Here is a 19,582-nt window from a genome sequence, read left to right on the forward strand (position 1 = left end):
CTCTAAACCTTTTCTATCGATCTTTTTCACCTCTGTAAAATTACCTCCATACATAGTTACCCAAAAGTCTATTTCACTCATCAATAACATACAATCCATCACCAAGGCTTTTGGTTCTACCTTCAAAATACATCTTCAATATCCAAAATGCACCTTTAATGCACCTTGAATTTCAAACCTGAATTTCCTAGATTATTATCACAGCATCTTAACTGGTCTATTTGCTACTAGTCATGATGCTCCCCACGCTCCCCTCAATCCAGTCTTTCCAGCAAACAGAAGGATCTTTTAAATGTAAATCTGATCACATCAAACCCCTACTTTAAAATATTCACTGGCTTGTCCTTAAAATTAAATCTAAGGCTCATTAACATGTTCTATAAGAACCTGCATTAATAATACAATCCCTGCCTATCTCTCCAACTCCATCTTGTTCTGTGGCTCCAGCCACAAACTCCTTAAAATGACCAATCACTTTCCTACTGGAGGTAGGTTATTCCATACTATCTCCCCTATTCCCACCACTAACCCCACTTTTATACTTCATATAGCTGGCTTCTTCATTCTTCAGAAAGGCCTTCCCTGGTCCTCAAACGTAACCAGCCTCCACACTCATTACTCTCATAGCAATCTGATATTTTCCATTAGAACACTTACAAAAGCTTACAAAATAAACCTGTGTGCTTGCTTACTTAATGTCTATCTCTCCTATTAGACTGCTCCATGAGAGCAAAAACCACATCTATTTGGTTTGACACCAAAAACCCGAGCATCTAGATAGCATCTGGCATAGAACAGCATTCAATAGATACTTTTTTGAATGAATGAACAAACGAATCTCATATTAGATGACAGTTTTTTTTGATAAATGCTACAATGGAGATTAAACGAGGTACTATAAAAACAGAGACTGGAATCATAAATATGAAAGAATTTAAAGGAGCAGATTACATATCAGCTGAGTCTTATGAGTACAATTTTTGAAGAGCTCACACTAATTGTTCTTCATTCCAGTTAGAATCGCTGCCGAAGTCCTACTGCACATCAAACCAAAATCTCTGACAGTGAGACTCAGGCACATGTATTTTGCAAGCTTCCCAGATGATTCTCATATAAGAGAAGCACTGGACTAAGCAGAAAGAATGAGCTCATTTGTCAAAAAAGGGACTAACTTGAACAAAACCACTGGAATCAAGAAAGGAATTGCATGTTGAGGAATGGTAATCCAATGAAGGCACGGAGGTAGAGGGGGTATAGGAAGGTGAATTACGATAAACAAGTTGAGGGCAAACTGTGGAAGGTCTTAAATGCCTTTATAGGAAATATGGACATTATCCTGTAGACATAAGAACTTGAATGATTTTTAAGCAAAGGAGAGATAAGCACAGAACTTAGCAGTAACTTCAGTATTAGGAAAAATTACAGTAGGAAGAATCTAGAGGCAGGAAAACCAGTTAAGAAACAACCCAGATTTTAAAAATATAAAGAAATAAATTAAGACAGAGGAAAGAAGTGGTAGAGAGACATTTCTGGTATGAGAGAAAATTCATGGTATCTGATTATAGCTTGAACACACCTGGTACAGCAAGGGGAGGTTTCTATATTGGATAACTGCATCATTTAAAACACCATACATAAAATGACATAAAGAACACAGCACAGACAAATGTTTTTAAAAAGTTAGTTTAGGAACCTGAGAAAATTCATGTAACCTATAAGGAGATCTACATGAATAACCAGAGCTGTTGTAAATTTCAACCTGGCTAGACTGTAACAAAGTTGTGAGTCATCTGCATTTAGAGAAAGCTGGAGTCATGAGAGAAAATAGAAATCCTCGGACACCAAGGGGGGAAAGTGGAGGGGGGTGGTGGTGGTGGGATGAACTGGGAGATTGGGATTGACATATATACACTGATATATATAAAATAGGTAACTAATAAGAACCTGCTGTATGAAAAAATAAATAAAATTCAAAAAGAAAATAGAAATCCACTTAAAGGAACACATACATTTAAAGAATATATGTAAGAGAGTCTCATAATAACCCTGTGAGGAAGAGCAGGCTTTGCTGTCCCATTTCTATTTTGTTTCCTTTAGTTTTTAAAAAGAAAAGGATAAAGACTAAGAAGTTCAAATAGTTTTAAATGAGTTGACCAAGTCACCTAAGTCAAAAGAGGCAGAGCCAAGACCACTATAAAATCTTGTGCAGCATGCTTATTGGTACAGGCTAGCAGGTTGGACTTCATGGGATCCATACAGCAAAATCTTAGTCAAGTCCTTAGTTTATAGGGTCAGGAGATAACAAACTATCCAAGGATTCTGGAGACCCATCAAACGAATACTTTAAAATGCAAAGGTAAAATATATATTTGTACAGAAAGACATAAATGCACGCAATTATAAGCGAGCACTTCTTAACCAATTATAAGAATTTATGTTGTTGCTATGTACCCTTAGGTTCTTTTTACAAACAACTGTAAGTTGTATGAAATGTATACTGATTTTGTGCTTGGAATCCTAAAAGTGTAAACTTTATTGAGGACTATCCTCATCCCTTGAGAGACAAGAAACATTAGGCAACTAACTGATAATGGGTAAAATGAAACAATAAAGATGAATGTGGAGACTTATAAAGCTCCAAAGACTATTCACAATAAGGGAAGGCTGGAATGATATGATAATTCATTTATATAAATGAATTCTAACCTGCCTAAGAATAACAATTAACTGTCTCAGGTCAACAAGTGAATTCAGAATTAAACACTGCATATTATTACACACAAGTAAACAAATCAATGTTTTCACAAATAATTTTCTTAAATAATTATTTTAAAGGTAAACACAGAAATTAACAAAACATACCCTAATTTTACAATGTGATAAGAGTCCCCACATTGGCTGTGCACAGGCCTCAAGTTCAGCAGCAAAGGCAGCATAGTAGGTCTGAGATTCAAATTCCACATGCTCATTTAGTTCTCGCTTATTTAAGTTCATACCTTGCAAAAATTAAAACAGATATAAACCTTGCCAAATGGAAATAAACACCCATATTAAAAATCAAGTAAAATATTTCCTAGTACCAAACACATTTTAATGCACACAAATGGCATAATGACACAATATATATAGAAATTAATAAATTATTAAAAATAAAACAATCTGGTCCTTTTGGAATTCTTTATAAACTACGTTTTCTTAGAAACATTTTGTGAACTGTCTCTTTCTTATATAATATAATTGAATATATTAAATAAAGTCAAAACTATTTTAATTGATGCCGGTTGAAATTTTTATGAAAGTATTATGAGTCTTTCTTAGAGAACAGATTAGAAATTTCTAGATTAATGCTTTCAAATGCTTTTAAAAACTACAGTCCTATTTCCTATGTAATAGTTTGACCTTCTTCCTAACTCTGATATGTTTTCATGAACACTTTATCAAAATACTTACAAATATCAATTAATTAAAATGAGACATTTCACATGTAACTGAATGATGTGCTATTATCTTTTAATTAGTGTTTGACAGTTTAACATTAGGCATTTTGTAAACTAAAAAAAAAAAAAAATAATAAGAAAAAATCTGAAATTGATACCTTGAAAGAAAGATACAAAGTTCATCCATGTCACTAACAAACCATGGTCCTCCAAAAATCTCTTAGCCACACTTTGATGAGAAAGGATATTAATAAAATCACTGACAAGAGGCCAATAAGTGTTATTCTTCAGTAATGCTTCTCCACAATTCACTACCACATGTAAACTATTTTCTTCATCTAAAATAGACACATACACACAAAAAAAATTAGTTTAAAAAAATAGTTTTACCAATGATACAGATTATACATTTTAGAATCAGAGTCACCTAAATTGAAACCCCAGCCTGCCATTTAATAACTATATGGCTTTAGGTATATTACATAGCTCTGAATCAATTTCCTCATCTGTAAAACAGAAAAAGACACATATCTTAAGGGAATTAAATGAAATGTTAACATAACACTTAGCACATCATTATAATAATTATTACCACATGTCTAACATATTACATGATATTTAGTTACATGTTTATAAAACCTTATTATTTTCTTGATTTTAATGATATAATGCAATATTTTCAGTTCTAATCAATAAAATGTTTTTATCCCTAGATTAATCTCATTCTATCTTTTCAATCAAATCTGTATGACTTAAATGATATATATTTAATTGCTTTCTTCTATTCAAAGGACATGTAAAAACAATTTTTAACACAGTATTTCAAAAATGAAACAACAAAAAACACACGTAAATCTCTTAAGCTTTAAAAAAAAATCCTCAAAGTTTAAATACATTGCTGGAAGGAGGATATGGGGAGGATTAGGTTTGTACAACAACTTTACTATTAGAAGTTATAGCATGTATGCATTAGCTCTCTTGACCTATTCCAGCTTAACTGATTCACTGGACAAACAAGCCCCCCATTCCCACTGTAAAACACACTAATACCCATAATACACAGAATGCTCAAAGCTTGTAGCCTATTCCCTAGTACACAAGCCCCAAGGTATAAGCTTATCCAGAGTCTGTTTTTGCTTCTGTTCATACTAATTGTTCTTTTTACTATAATTATAAAATTTAAGTTACAAATAATCTGATAAAATATGAATGCATAAATAGAGGTATAACAAAAACTGGATCATAAGCTTTTGAAAGACAATAAAAGTGCCTACGAAAATCTTGGAGGAGAAAAATCACAAAAGTCTAGAAGGATTTTACACTCAGATTGCTTCATGAAAATCTTTATGTTCTTACTCTACTTTAAAGAAACTGAAAATGAAAATCACAGATGCTGCTTTACAGATGTGGTATATACAAGAAGGACGACGGAGAACTCCAGTAAAGAAAACCATACCTTACAACTGCTTTGCCCAAAATTAAAAGGTTGGAAAACAAACATACATTCCTGTGGTTTAAGTTAAAATCCACCATTTAAGATACGTAGGTATCACTTTTTAACAATGCCTCACTTTAACCAACTTTTCAAATAACCACCTCATTGTCAAACTCATCAGTGAAGAGGGCTTCTACTGCACTTATTTCCATAAATTAAATTTAGGTTTCAGTCCATGAAATTACTTTACCCAACTCAAATTTAACAAGACATAAGAACAGGACCCACAACAGGATGAGAGAGGGTATAACTGAATGAGGAAGTGGGAGTAAGGGAGCTTTTATAAATTACCCACACCTGAGATTCAGAAACGCCCTCTCTGACAACTACTGCCACTGTGAGTTGGTGAGCAGCTGATGCTGATGGGACAGTGCCTAGGGATGCTGGGATTTTTTAATTTTTTAAAACATTGAGAATCACTGTTCTATTTAATTGAAATCAGAGGATGAATAAGCAGAATATAATTAATCAAAATCACTATTTTCCTGACACTGCTTTAACTACTACTGTTCTTGCAAAAAATACCTTGGAATTTTTTATGAAATAAAATGATTAGAACTTCTATTTTTATCCAACTGATACTTTTCCAAATATAGATACAGAGAAAGCAATGATTCAGTGTTAAATGCTATTCATTCATCAACAAATATTTATTGAGCTCCTACTGAGGGTCAGGTATTCTAGTAAGCTCTGAAAATAAAGCGGTAAATAAATCAAGATTTATACATTCTCTCTCTCCACTGAGGTTAATATCTAAGAAGACAGAGTGTGGTAAGGTCTGTAACAGGAAAAGTACAAGAAGTCATAAGAACAAATAAAGCTGGTCTACAACTGAGGAAAAGAGTTTCCTGAGGAAGTGATGTTTAACTGAGATTTACAGAATGAAGCAGAAATTGGGATTAGCCAAATAAACTAGAGATGGAGAGGAAATGGTGTTCTAAGTAGAGGAAGCAGTATAAAAAAGGATGGAATTACTGGGACAAAGAATGCAGAGAATAGGTGGCACAAATGAGTCTAGATGGCCTCATAAATCAGCTTCAGGAGTTTGCAGTTCATGTGAAGAGAATGGCAAGCCACAGAGGGGGTTTTAAGAGAGAGGACATGACTAGATGTTTAGTGTGGAGACTGACTATACAGGAGGGTGCTGATGACTAGTAGTAGAAGGCCTAGAGATGGCGATGGCTTGAACTATGGTGTTGGCATGAAGATGCAGAGATGAAAAGAATTGGCTATTCTAAGATATTCAGAAGGATTTAAATGACAGACCTGGTGATGTTCACTATTTCTACAAAGAGTAAGAAGTCAAAAATGACTCCTAGGTTTTTAGGTTGGGCAACTCTGTAGATGGTTAGAGTGGTACCAACACACCGACTTGAGTGCTAATACACACATACATATATACACATACACACATATGCACAAATGCAATAGAAAAGAAGCAGGCTTGATAGAGACAGAATGGGTTTTGGTGTTGACACTGTGTGTCTGAGTTGCTTGTAGACATCCAAAGTATATAGTTTAATAAACAATTTGATATGCAGGACAGAAGATCAATCTGGCATTATTAGCAACTACAGACATTGCTATAGTTATGCAACACATGGTTTTGTTTTTTTTTTTTAAACTTTATTCCTTTTTTTTTTTTTTTAAGTTAACCATTTTTTTTAAATTTATTTATTTTTGCTGTGTTGGGTCTTCGCTGCTGCACGGGCTTTCTCTAGTTGCAGTGAGCGGGGGCTACTCTTCGTTGCAGTGCAGAGGCTTCTCATTGCAGTGGCTTCTCTTGTTGCAGAGCATGGGCTCTAGGTGCACAGGCTTCAGTAGTTGTGGCACAAGGGCTCGGTAGTTGTGGCTCACGGGCTCTAGAGCGCAGGCTCAGTAGTTGCGGCACACGGGCTTAGTTGCTCCGTGGCACGTGGGATCTGCCCTGACCAGGGCTTGAACCCATGTCCCCTACATTGGCAGGCGGACTCTTAACCACTGCACCACCAGGGAAGTCCCACAACACATGGTTTTAAGTTTCATTTTAAACAGACAGTTTCATAAGACAAACTGTAAACTTTCAGGGATATGGAAAGTTATGAGTTATATTTGGAATCACAAAGTAGTATGGTGCAGAAATGAATACAACAAAGTAAAAGTATAAGGAAGGGAGCACGTACTACTAGAGGCTTTTTCCTTTTAATCTTCAGCTATTGCTGTGGCCATGTGAATTCTCATTGTATCAGCTCCTACATTTACTAACAGTGTGGACAGAATTTTCAAATATTGTCTAATGACAATGTATACAAAGGCTAGATAGGGGCTATTACAAAATAAGAAGTATAAAGAACTTGTGCAATATCTGTAGCTAGTTCAATATATTTAAAGCTCATTCCAATACTCTTCATGTAAAAACAGGGAAAACATATGGTGCTTTTAGAAAACCAGTAAATATGTAACATGAAATGTTATGTTACTTTTAAAAGAGGAAAAAAAACAGCATAGGAGCTAAAGATAGTTTTAGACTTGGCTTAGAAATAATGTAATTTATTGCTAGAAAAAATACATTTATATTTAAAGATCTTAGCAATGTTACTTATAGCTATTTAGCTTTTGGAAAATTCAATTTGTGTAAGAATTTCCAGGACAGACTAACTGCATTAGAAGGAGGTATGTGTAGAAAGCAACTAAAACCATGTAATACGATTTCAGAAAATATGGGAAAAGTGAGAAACACAGAGACAGCAAGACCAAGTGCCAAGAAACACCAACACTGATAGAACAAGTAGAAAATAGTTTCATGCCACACAAGGAACAGAGAATCAACAGTGTAAAATGATAATGAAAATCAAGCAAGATAAGGTCCAAAGTGTTGCCACTGGCTTCCTTATCATGTAGTCATAGAAAGGGTGACCATATAATTTATCATATAAACAGGGACACTTCTGAGAGTAAAAAGGACTGTATGAAAAATGATGTCAAAATAACAGGCATAACTTGGAGCTGTTCTGGGGAAAGTAGGACATGTGGCTACTGGAGTCATGGACAATTTTGGAGACAGCAATAGAATGACAGAAGCAGACAGTAGATTGAGGTGGGTTAATGAGTGACTGGAAGATAAGGAAATGAACATAAAAACTCTCTCAGGAAAGATGCCTATAGAAAAAAGTGGGAGGCAGACTCATATACATCTTCCTCCCAAACATTCTCCTCTGAAATGCAAACCATATAAAATAAGCATAGCTAAACCACTTAGTCAAGAAAATAGACTCAAGATTCTTTTCAAAAGAGTAGATACTTCTAATTTTTTAAAGTTTTCCAGTTTATAAATTAAAAATACTATACTTGTGAAAAGTCCTTTTCTAATTATATAATTCTACACATAAGAATATCACTGATATAGCTGAATGATGATAGACACTATTTCAAAAAAGAAAAGAGAAAGTAATATACGTAGCTAAATCTCTAAGAAAGAAAAGGTCATCCTACACAAAGACAGAAAAAGTACAATACAAAGCAGCTTTTAATTTTTCTTTTAAAAAGGTAAAGAGGTATACTGTTCAATGTAAATAATGTATTATTCTCCCACTATACCTACAATGGGAAGGCAGTTACGCGGTGGGTCAGAGTATGAGTTAGACACCTAGCTTTACCACTTACAGCTATAAAACCATAGATCACTGACTTTTCAACTTCCTAAACCACAAATGCCTCATCTATAAAATGGAAAAAACAATATCTACTCCCCAGAATTACTGATAAATTAGATAATACATATAAAGTACTGAAAAAAAAAAGCATGGTATACAGTAAGTGCTCGAAAGATGGTAGCCATCATCATTATTAGCAAGCTATTATTATATATAAGGCATCATGCCCTGTACTGAGCCCTATATAAATTTTCAGGCTATGGTATTACATCTGAGAATAGGCAGACTATCAGTATAAAGAGAAAATAGGAGCTGATATGCAAAAGGAGACAACAGCAGAAGGCAAGTCTCAAGTATAAGATCTCCCATCCAAAGAGAATGGAAAGGTCCTAAGATTTAATTTGAGGCATTATTTGTTGTTATTTTTTAAGTTTAGCTCCAAGTGCCAACAAGTTAAGACACAGTCCTATTAATGTTGTCCTGGCTGTATTGTGGCTAAGAACAAAGATTCTGACATCAGGAGATATAAAGTCCTTCTTGGCTCTGTCATCTACTAACTATATAATCTACAGTAAATGACTTAATTTCTCTAAACTTCAATTTACTCATCTTTAAAGTGGAAATAATAATAACGCCAATCTAGAGAGTTGTTCAGAAGCTTAATTGAGACAACATATAAATAGTATTAACACAGTGCCTAGTACATAGCAAATACTCAAATAATATAAATTATTACAAGGAGGTGAAGTCAAGATGAAAGACCACAAAGAAATAAGAATGGGAGGAATTCCTAGAAATGTTATGGCAATTTGAGGAGGCACAAAGGAAGAAAATTAAATATCACACTAAAGGAACATATAAAAAAGGCAAGATTTATTCCAACTTTTAAATTATAAAAGTATATGCATATAAAATGTCTAAAGCTGACAGTAACAAATTCATGATTAAAAAAACAGAAACATATCTAATTAATAAGAAAATGGTTAAATAATGGTAAAGTCATATATTACTACCTGCAATCATGAAAGAACATGTTCTTGATGTGTACACTTGATAGCATATTTTACAGTACATATTCGCATCTGTAAATATACTCACATCACACAAAAAGACAGAAAGAAATATCCCAAAATATTTGTTAATATTAAGTTATTTGTGAATAACAAAACTATAGGTGATTTTAAAGTTTTTCTTTAAATTTTGCTGAAATTTTTATAAATTTTTCTTTAACAAACATGTATTATTTTATAATATTTTTAAAAGCTATTTTTAAGCATAAAGGGAGTTTTTAAGATTAGTTATACAAAGTATACTTATAAAACTAGTGAAAATAATGCTGTGTTTACCTTGTAGCTCACTTTTAATAAGGCAACTTTCCATCATGTATAACAGCACAGTGACCATAATATCCAGCAGCTGACATTCTTCTGTTACCTGTCTGGCTAGCTCCTCATTGCTGAACAACTGAACACTAATATGCACAATTCTGTTAGACATTGTGTCTGATTCATGACTTTTCTTCAGTGTTTTCATAATAAAAGCATAATGCTGAACAAAAGTTTTTGTAAAAGCAACCTGTAAAATGTTTTAAATAGGAAGAAAAAAAACACAGTTTAAGTTTTATAACACATTTTCCAACATATTATACTAGCATTTTTAAGCTATGATTAGCTTGTGATGATATCCAAGATAACTGGAAAAATAATTTCAGTAATGATGGTAGTCTTACATTTGTCCTTTTTTGGAAAATTAGCAAAATACTTCGATGGTTAAAAAAATGTTCAATATGCATTTTAAATTATTAAAGTTTTAAAGCAATTACAAAGATAGTCTAAAAATACAAATCTTCACTTTGCTCACAAATATATCAATTCACTAATGTCAAAGTATGTGTCTTTGTCCTGTGCTACCAACTTTAACAACAAAATCTAAAGCCTCACTTGAAAACCATCAGAGGTGTTTATATAACTAAACAATAAGTGAGTCAACGTGACTACTCCGAAAGAAATAATATCTTTTCCTATTTGATCTGAAAGCCAACCACCATTCTGACTAAATATTCTCTTCTGTATACCATATACACTTCCTCTATTGTTTTCTTAAGCAGGTATAAAGGCACAAAACAACAGCATTATTAAAGTGTCACTCCTAAAGAGGCTTTACTACCTAAACCATAAGAACTATAGCATGATTTATTGTCTTTTCAGACACTAGGTTGTGCAACTTTGCCATAACCATACAGTAGTAACAGGTGAGTCCACACCCTCTGAAACTAGAGACTTCACCTATGTACATGTGTACATGAGTCAATACCATTGTGTCTTTAACAGTCATGGCCAGCAGCTACAAACTCCATGCTTTTCCCATGCCTAACCATACAATCTAAATTCAGTTGCCCCCATTAAACATTCTCATAGCACCTTGTACCTTTCTCCTTTAGAGAACTTACTACAATTTGTAACTACATATTTATTTGTGCAACTGTGTTTTTGTTTGTCCCCCAGCAATCCCTTTGGACCAAGTTTCATGCACAAAGGCAACCCTTAGAAACCCTGCTCTGTAATGGTGCTTTGACTCAGATCTACAATACTGTGCTTTTTGTGCAGGCCCTCTTTTGGCAACAGAGCTGAGAAATATATCAAAAAGATTTAGTGTTGAAAAGGCAAAGAAAGAGGAGCAAAGTTCATAAAGGAAGGAAAAAATGTAGATACCTTATACTCTTGATCAGGAAGCATGTTGAGTAAGAAAGTCACCATCTTCTGAGGAAATTCATACTTTATAGTCCAAAACAATAGTTCTTCTAAGAAACTTTTATGTTTCAAAACATCCATTATGGATTGATCTACATAAGAAAAATAAAATTTATCACCCTAATGATTTAAGTTGCTCATCTCAGTAAACCTTACTATGATTAATAACCCATCAACCTCAAACATCTGAATGTACCTAAAAATTAAGGCTATCCTTTCAATAATTCAAATGATAATGCTAACAATATCAAGCTAAATTTCTATAATGTCCACAGTATATAAATAGTAAAATACTTAATCCTTATAATTTAATATAAAGCAGTTACTAGAAAAATAAGTAATTACTTGCCCTTAAACATAAGCCATTTATCTAAAACTTCTACTAAGATTTAAAACAATTATCTTACAAGAACAATATTCATGGCACTTAATTTAAAATAGTAATAGTAATTTTAACCTAAAAACATACTTTTAAGGACATAAACTCCAAAGTTATCTAAATTTTTTATTTTTGAAAAAAATCTTTATGGATGAATAATTGATTTCTCTAAAATTATCCTTCATAAATGAAATATTAACTTCACTAGAGAAGATAATCACTAGTGCATTGCTTACTCTAGTATACAGAAGCAGTTACTTTCTTCTGGTAGGAACATACCAGGAAACACATAGAACATTAGATATGCTTACTTGCACTGGACTCAAGATGCCCTCTTCATGCATAGAGGAAACAGGAAATGCATGCCCCTTTTGACTAAAGGTATTCAAAGGGGGGAATAAAATTATTTACTGGAAAGTCTATTTTCTAAAGCCAAGTGCCACTCCTTGAGGGTTAGGCTGTCTCTTGCTTATCTCTGCCTCCTTGCCATGCTTAATCAACAAAAAGGTCTCAACTGGTATATGATGAATTGAAATTTTTTAAATTTTTATTTTACATTGGAGTATAGTTGATTAACAATGTTGTGTTAGTTTCAAGGTGTACAGCAAAGTGTGAACTGAATATTTTTAATACTTTGGCTATCTCTTTCTCTCACTTTCTCTAATTTTTTTCCCCTCAAAATGAACTAGAAAATTCTATTAATCTTTTTTTTTTTTAATTTTTTAAATTTATTATTTATTTATTATTTTTTATTTTTGGCTGTGTTGGGTCTTCGTTTCTGTGTGAGGGCTTTCTCCAGTTGCGGCGAGTGGGGGCCACTCTTCATCGCAGTGCGCGGGCCTCTCACTATCGCGGCCTCTCTTGTTGCGGAGCACAGGCTCCAGACGCTCAGGCTCAGTAGTTGTGGCTCACGGGCCCAGTTGCTCCGCGGCATGTGGGATCTTCCCAGACCAGGACTCGAACCCGTGTCCCCTGCATTGGCAGGCAGATTCTCAACCACTGCGCCACCAGGGAAGCCCCCTATTAATCTTTATTGGAGCAAATTATCTTGGGATACTGCTCTGGATCATCAGCTCTATATAAGGGCATCAAGAAGATAAGGGCATCAAGTGTCAACTATGAATGGACTGTTTCAGTGACAGTGCTTAAGCAGAGACTAGAGTTAGATGAAAGATTTGAAAAACCAGTATCACATGAACCAAAATACTCAGGTACAGCCCTAACTATATCACAGTTGAAGTAGTCTTGCAGGGTAACCCTGTAGTTTTTTCAATTAACCTTACCCCAATCCTACCCCAGTGTCACAGTTCTTCTATTATTGAGTAATGTGTTCATACCACATCTCCTCAGGTAACGAGTCTAAAAGAGTAACAACTCAGTATTTAATCACTCTCTTGATTCTTTTGTAAAACACTGAGTTTAATAAGACTTGAATCAGATATTAAAGTTAGATGTAACTTTAACCCCATGTTCGATTAATAATTAATAACCCTTTGTTTTCAGAATAATAATTTCATTAATCTAGAGACACTACGATTTAGATTACAGAGAGACCAAAGTATCTGCTAATCCCCTACCTAATTCCCTTTCAGTGGTGCCTTTAGTATAAGCCGTATGTAGTAGGAGTAAAAGTATAAATACAATTACACTACACATCCCTTTATTGGAAACAATAATTCTTTATTTTCCAAATCTCAGAATTTTCTACTTGTAAAACAGAAATCTCTTCCTCCTGAAATAGATCATTCCCAGGATACGGCAATGATTTAAAAAGAGACATAAACGAGTCCTGCAAGAAATGAGGTAAAATATATTCAAAGGCACAAGCTGACAGATTCAAAGCCAAAAAAGTAATAAAATTAGGGACCAAATGAATCAGGTGACAGGAATATAAGGATTACAATTAAAAATTAGAATATAATCCACAGCACACATTGCTGAAGCCAATTTAATTCTCAAAATTCACTTGGTACTAACATGACTGAAAATTTCACAGACTACCAAAAAAATAAAACCCTCACAGAGAAGTGCTTCTGAAAATAATTACAAAGTTGAACAAAACTAGCAGTATTTATCCTAAAATTCAGTTATAACTCTCTGCAAGCTTGTATCAGCCAAAGAAAAGCCTGAAGCTACCATAATTATTATATGTCAAGAATTAAAAAAGAAAGATACATTAACTTTGTTTTAAATAAATAAAACAATCTGAACGTACCAGAAAAGCTATGGCTTCTACTAAAATGCTGCAGTTATGCTGAAAATAGCTGCAGTTATGTACAATCCAATTTTTCTAACTTCAGACAAAAAAAAGGGAGAAAAACCCACAATGTCTTCACTGTTATTCTTAAAATAAATGATATCAGTTTCCCAAGATATTTAAAGCATGTGTTATGTGTTTTACATGTTATGTTATGGAAATGTGGTTAGAAATGCTTCCATTAGTTACGTATGATTATTTACCTTTAAAATCTTGATTAAATTGTCATGACCTTTACAACGCCTAAACAACTCAAGCCAAATTGTAAAAAGAGATTTTTGAAGAATCAGTATGTGGTACAAATGCATGACAGCATTTAATTTAGACAGTAGAGTCCAGCCTCTGCAACTCACGAGCTCAATAATCTTGGCCATGTTAGCTGAAGCCCTCTAGGCCTAGGCCCTTCACCCTTAAAATTGCGGTTTTGAGAATAGGCAGTGATGTGTTTGTTAGCACAGTGCCTCTCCTCTTGCCTATCATTACATGTTTTATTTTCAGCTCACTTTCAAACTGCTGAATCAAATTCTTACAAAAACTAAACCACTCCCTGAACTTCAGACATTTTCAAAAGCAACAATCACTTTTTGAAAACAGAGGTTCTACTAATTCAAAAAGCCTCACTTTCTACTTTTTCAAAAGCCACTTCTTCCACATACATACCTAAACCAAACATGATAACTGATCAAGTCTTAAATCTCTATACCACTTCTTACCAGTAGAGGAAGGAAGAGAAAACAATCAATCTCAAATGCAAAAAAATTCATATAATAGAAAATCAACTTCAACATAAAGTCTGCATAAAACGTAACTTCAGCCAGAGTTTGACCAGGCTGAAGGAAAACAATGACCTCTTACGCCGTAACAGGTATTTTCTGAACATCCCTGAAGCTTAAACTCAAGTATATGCCTAACAACCTCCTCCAACTCAGATGTGTCTCAAGGACTCAGGTAAACACATGGACAACTCTGGTAAGTCAAGGGGCCAGTTAGCCATATGGATTTCTAATTTCTTTCAGGCATTACAGGTTCTCTGCTGGGCCACGAAGAAAGGGAAAATGCTTATGTTGGCCAGCAAATCAAATTTCATGCCCTTTGCTAACAGTCTGTAAGTTAAATGCAACAACATGAATAACTAAGTACAGACTTACAAAATGAGCCTCAACGGAAACTGCCTGCTTGCTCCACCTTCCAAGCAGTCCTAAACTTTCCACAAGACACACTTAGCACCAGAAGTAAGAATCTTTTCATCAAAATAATATTTTAACCTCTGGAGACTTTCTAACAGACCATACTAACCCAGAAAATAGACTATGTTAAGATTTGGAAATCCATGGCAAAAATCCAGAGCACAGGCTGCCAACTAATAACAAGTACTCTAGAAAAGCTTTTAGGGAGGGTCAAGAAAATATAGTGACAAAGCATTTAAACTCTGGGATTTGAATTAAGGACCTACTTCTCATTAGCTGTTAAACCTAACATGCCTCCATTTCCTCATTCATAAAATAGTAATAATAATAAAACCCGCTTCATATGGTTACTTGGAGAATTAAATGACACAATGCATGTGATGTGATTAGCACTATGTCTAGCATATATAAAAAGTTCAAGGGCTTCCCTGGTGGCGCAGTGGTTGAGAATCTGCCTGCCAATGCAGGGGACACGGGTTCGAGCCCTGGTCTGGGAAGATCCCACATGCCGCGGAGCAACTAGGCCCGTGAGCCACAACTACTGAGCATGCGCGTCTGGAGCCTGTGCTCCGCAACAAGAGAGGCCACGATAGTGAGAGGCCTGCACACTGCGACGAAGAGTGGCCCCCACTTGCCGCAACTAGAGAAAGCCCTCACACAGAAACGAAGACCCAACACAGCCAAAAGTAATTAATTAATTAATTAATTAAATTAAAAGTGTCATTTAAAAAAAAGTTCAATATGTATTACTTATTACTAATCTATTCCCTCACTACAGGCATATCTACTTCTTCCTTTGCAACAATATGTATTGAGTCCTTTCTGAGCCCTTAATATGTGGTAAGTGCCATTCATTCTCATTCTCACTCTCTTTCACTCTTGTTACTTTTTCTCACACAAACACCCAAAATCTCCCTCTTGCTCATCCTTTAAATCAAATTAAAGCTTTACACCAAATATGCTGGATCCAAATCAAAGATTCAATGAAGAGACTATTTTTCTGGCTCAAATATGATGCTTCTCATTTTATAAAGAAAACAAATGAACAAAATCCCAACAGTAAGGGTTTTACTTGCTTTCGAGGTCCCCCACAATCATGCTCTAACAACACTTTCTCCATATTAGACAAATCTAATAACATTACTCTCCCTTCAAGTGCTCTTAATGATTAAGCATTTTTTTATACAAGGAAAAAACAAAATATAAATACCTTTGGTGTTACTGCTTAGTTTGACCCTCTTTCTCTTGCCCAGACCTTGACTCCCATCCTGATCCTCCTGGAGAAAAACAAAATTAGCATTATCTATAGTCCTATTCATGAATTTATACATTTTATGTAAATATAAATATGCTTATAAATTATGTTAAATATAAAATATAGGCATGCTTACATATTATTAACCAACGATTTTATGTATTTGCTGTCATAAAATATATTTTAATGCTGCTAACTTTAAATTGAAAATTAAATTTAAAATTAGCATTATAATTAAAATATATCATGAAAATCCTTAGGATTAAAATATAAGAGTTCTTGAACTTAATCTGTGCTTCTAATGAAAGACTCTTAAATACCCCAAAATGCCAAAATAAAAATTTTCCTAACCTTATAAATATAATATCAAAGAAGCTAAAGGTGAGGAGGGAGCAGATTAGCATCGGAAGGAAGGGGAGAAGGAGAAGACGGTTAAAACAATGAATAGAGGAAAGGCTTTGAAGAGTCTAACACAAACAAAATGAGTTCAAGAGATCAAGTTCTGAAAAATAAGCATAGCATATTAGAAGCTGGAGTTGACAGTCAAAAAAATAATAATAAAAACAAATTAAAATGTGCTTAGGAAAAAAAGCCAAGAAGAAAATACATGCATTTCTGCTCACATGTGATATATCCATTCCTGAAAAAAACCTCACATTAAAAACAACAAGGCAGACTTCCCTGGTGGTGCAGTGGTTAAAAATTTGCCTGCCAATGCAGGGGACATGGGTTTGAGCCATGTCCAGGAAGATCCCACATGCTGTGGAGCAACTAAGCACACGAGCCACAACTGAGCCCACGCGCTTAGAGCCCGTGCTCCGCAACAAGAGAAGCCACCGCAATGAGAAGCCCGCGTACCGCAACGAAGAGTAGCCCCCGCTCGCCTCGACTAGAGAAAGCCCACGTGCAGCAACGAAGACCCAACAACAGCCAAAAATAAATAAATAAAATTTAAAAAAATTTTTAATTAAAAAAAAAAAGGCTTATAGGAAATAAAAGGGTGAGGGGCAGACCACTCACAACCTATTTTGTAACCTAGAAAGTTTGTAACCAAAGAAGTAACAGAAGCAATAATCAGTACCTGGGGAGATCATTTGGATGCCCAGGCAAACATCTTGGAGTGATTTGAGGCTGTCTCAGGGGATGTTAACAACCTACCACAACAAAAAAGTGGGAAGCTAGCTGGCTGAGACAACACAGAGGGAAGAGGAGCAGAGGAAGCAGCCTGCTACTAGAGAAACCAACAGTGAGGCTAGCGATGTGCCTCTTAGGGAGGGAGCCATGGGTGCAGATGCTCGTTTCTGATTTCCTTTGAATGTTGCTAAAAAGGTTCCTGCTGCCTTCACCGTTCAGGGTTTTTTCCCCTCCAGCTAGAGGATATGATTCTACACCACTATCCCAGCTCTCCTGAGCTAGGAAAGATTGCATAGGAATCCAAAACTTCCATGTTATACTGACAGCTTTTTCCTATATTTCCAAACATATATGAGCCAACTGGTATTATAAAGACATGTGGTAGCATTTTGGCACACAGTCTGTTGTGCTAACCAATTATGTTGGTGGCAGGTTAGAAGCATGGTACAAATTCCCAGACACTTGCTCAATTAAATCAAATCTCCAAAGCAGAAAAGCCTCGGCTTTAAGCTGCTGCTCTGCCCATTGGTGTAGTCTCCTTGGCCTGCGCACCACAGACTTAACTCCAGGTTTCTGCCAAGTCCAGCATCAGTCCTCAGGACCAGTCTGGGGTTACCCAAAGACACTACTTAGCTCAGTCATTCAGCATTTACTAAGCACTTCAATATGCTCTCCCTGTTAATTCCTACCAAAGCCAGGCCTCTATGGTCTACCTGGCAGCAATACTGACAGTCAAACTACACTCTCCTCTTCCTCTGCCACCCTCACCTTGCCCTTAGAGAAACTCAACCAGTATGAAATTTGGAGCCATAAAAGACAGACATAAGAATGTAAAACTATGCCACAAGACCCAGAAGGTTCTAAAATTTGAGATTTTAGCTAACAGCCATTTATGAAACTGCTCTCCCAGCCCTGAGAGAAAAGAAAAAAAAAAAAAAGAAAGAAAAACTTCTAATGTTATATTCCAGGTTAGGATTACTTCATAATTTCAAATACAAACTTCCTATGAAAGAGTATCCTTGATCAAGCAATAGTCATGGCAATACAAGTTTTATAAATTTCCCAACCTTACACTTTAAAGGACAAGTAAAATTAGCCAAGCAAAGGAAAGGAAAGTCATTCCAAGAAGACACCATGAATAAAAGCACAATGACAAAAGTCTAGAAACAAAGATCAGCTTGACATCATCATAGATATCAAACTCAGCTAGGAAGGGAGTTTATCTCCATCTAAACTGGTGGGAAAACGTGTACTCTTGTACATCGCTTGAGAGAGTATATAATAAAACTATTATCCTGAATGGCAATTTGTCAATACACATGTCAAAAGTCGTTAAAGTATATCTATCACTGGAACAGAAATTCCAGTTCTAGGAATTTATCCTGAAAAAATAATCAGACAAGTGAATAGGGACTATATGCATAGATACTCATCACAATGTTATTTATAATAGAAAAAAAAAATCTTTGGTTTCCAACAGCAGAGCAGGGGATTAGGTAAATAAATTATAGCACACATATATCCTATGAAGAAAAACAATACTAGAGGGCTTCCCTGGTGGCGCAGTGGTTGAGAATCTGCCTGCCAATGCAGGGGACGCGGGTTCGAGCCCTGGTCTGGGAAGACCCCACATGCCGCGGAGCAACTCGGCCCGTGAGCCACAATTACTGAGCCTGCGCGTCTGGAGCCTGTGCTCGGCAACGAGAGGCCGCGATAGTGAGAGGCCCGCGCACCGCGATGAAGAGTGGCCCCCGCACCGCGATGAAGAGTGGCCCCCGCTTGCCACAACTAGAGAAAGCCCTCGCACAGAAACGAAGACCCAACACAGCCATACATACATACATACATGCATACATAAAAAGAATGTAGGCAGACAAGAATAGCATTAAAAAAATAAAAATTAAAAAAAAAACAAAAACACAATACTAGAGCACTATATTCACTGTGACCAGATAAATGTTCAAAAACTATTACTATAAATGAGAAAAAAAAAAAACATGCTATGAAGAATAGCATATGGAGTATGAAACCATTTAAGTACTGATAATACACACAA

The 19,582-nt window shown here is 35.2% G+C and overlaps 1 protein-coding gene across 1 annotated transcript in view; it reads right to left on the minus strand.

Moving 5' to 3' along the window:
• Nucleotides 1–19,582, minus strand: part of UBR3 (ubiquitin protein ligase E3 component n-recognin 3) — a 229,904-nt gene that overhangs the window by 140,939 nt on the left and 69,383 nt on the right. Inside the window, exons 6-10 of the mRNA XM_068544929.1 lie at nucleotides 16,348–16,414; nucleotides 11,276–11,406; nucleotides 9,911–10,139; nucleotides 3,596–3,775; nucleotides 2,863–2,996 (exon numbers count right to left, since the gene is read on the minus strand). Of these exons, the coding sequence (XP_068401030.1) occupies nucleotides 2,863–2,996; nucleotides 3,596–3,775; nucleotides 9,911–10,139; nucleotides 11,276–11,406; nucleotides 16,348–16,414 (741 nt within the window). The remainder of the gene's footprint in view (nucleotides 1–2,862; nucleotides 2,997–3,595; nucleotides 3,776–9,910; nucleotides 10,140–11,275; nucleotides 11,407–16,347; nucleotides 16,415–19,582) is intronic.

This window comes from Eschrichtius robustus, chromosome 5 (assembly GCF_028021215.1).
Source record: "Eschrichtius robustus isolate mEscRob2 chromosome 5, mEscRob2.pri, whole genome shotgun sequence".
NCBI classification, from domain to species: Eukaryota; Metazoa; Chordata; class Mammalia; order Artiodactyla; family Eschrichtiidae; genus Eschrichtius; species Eschrichtius robustus.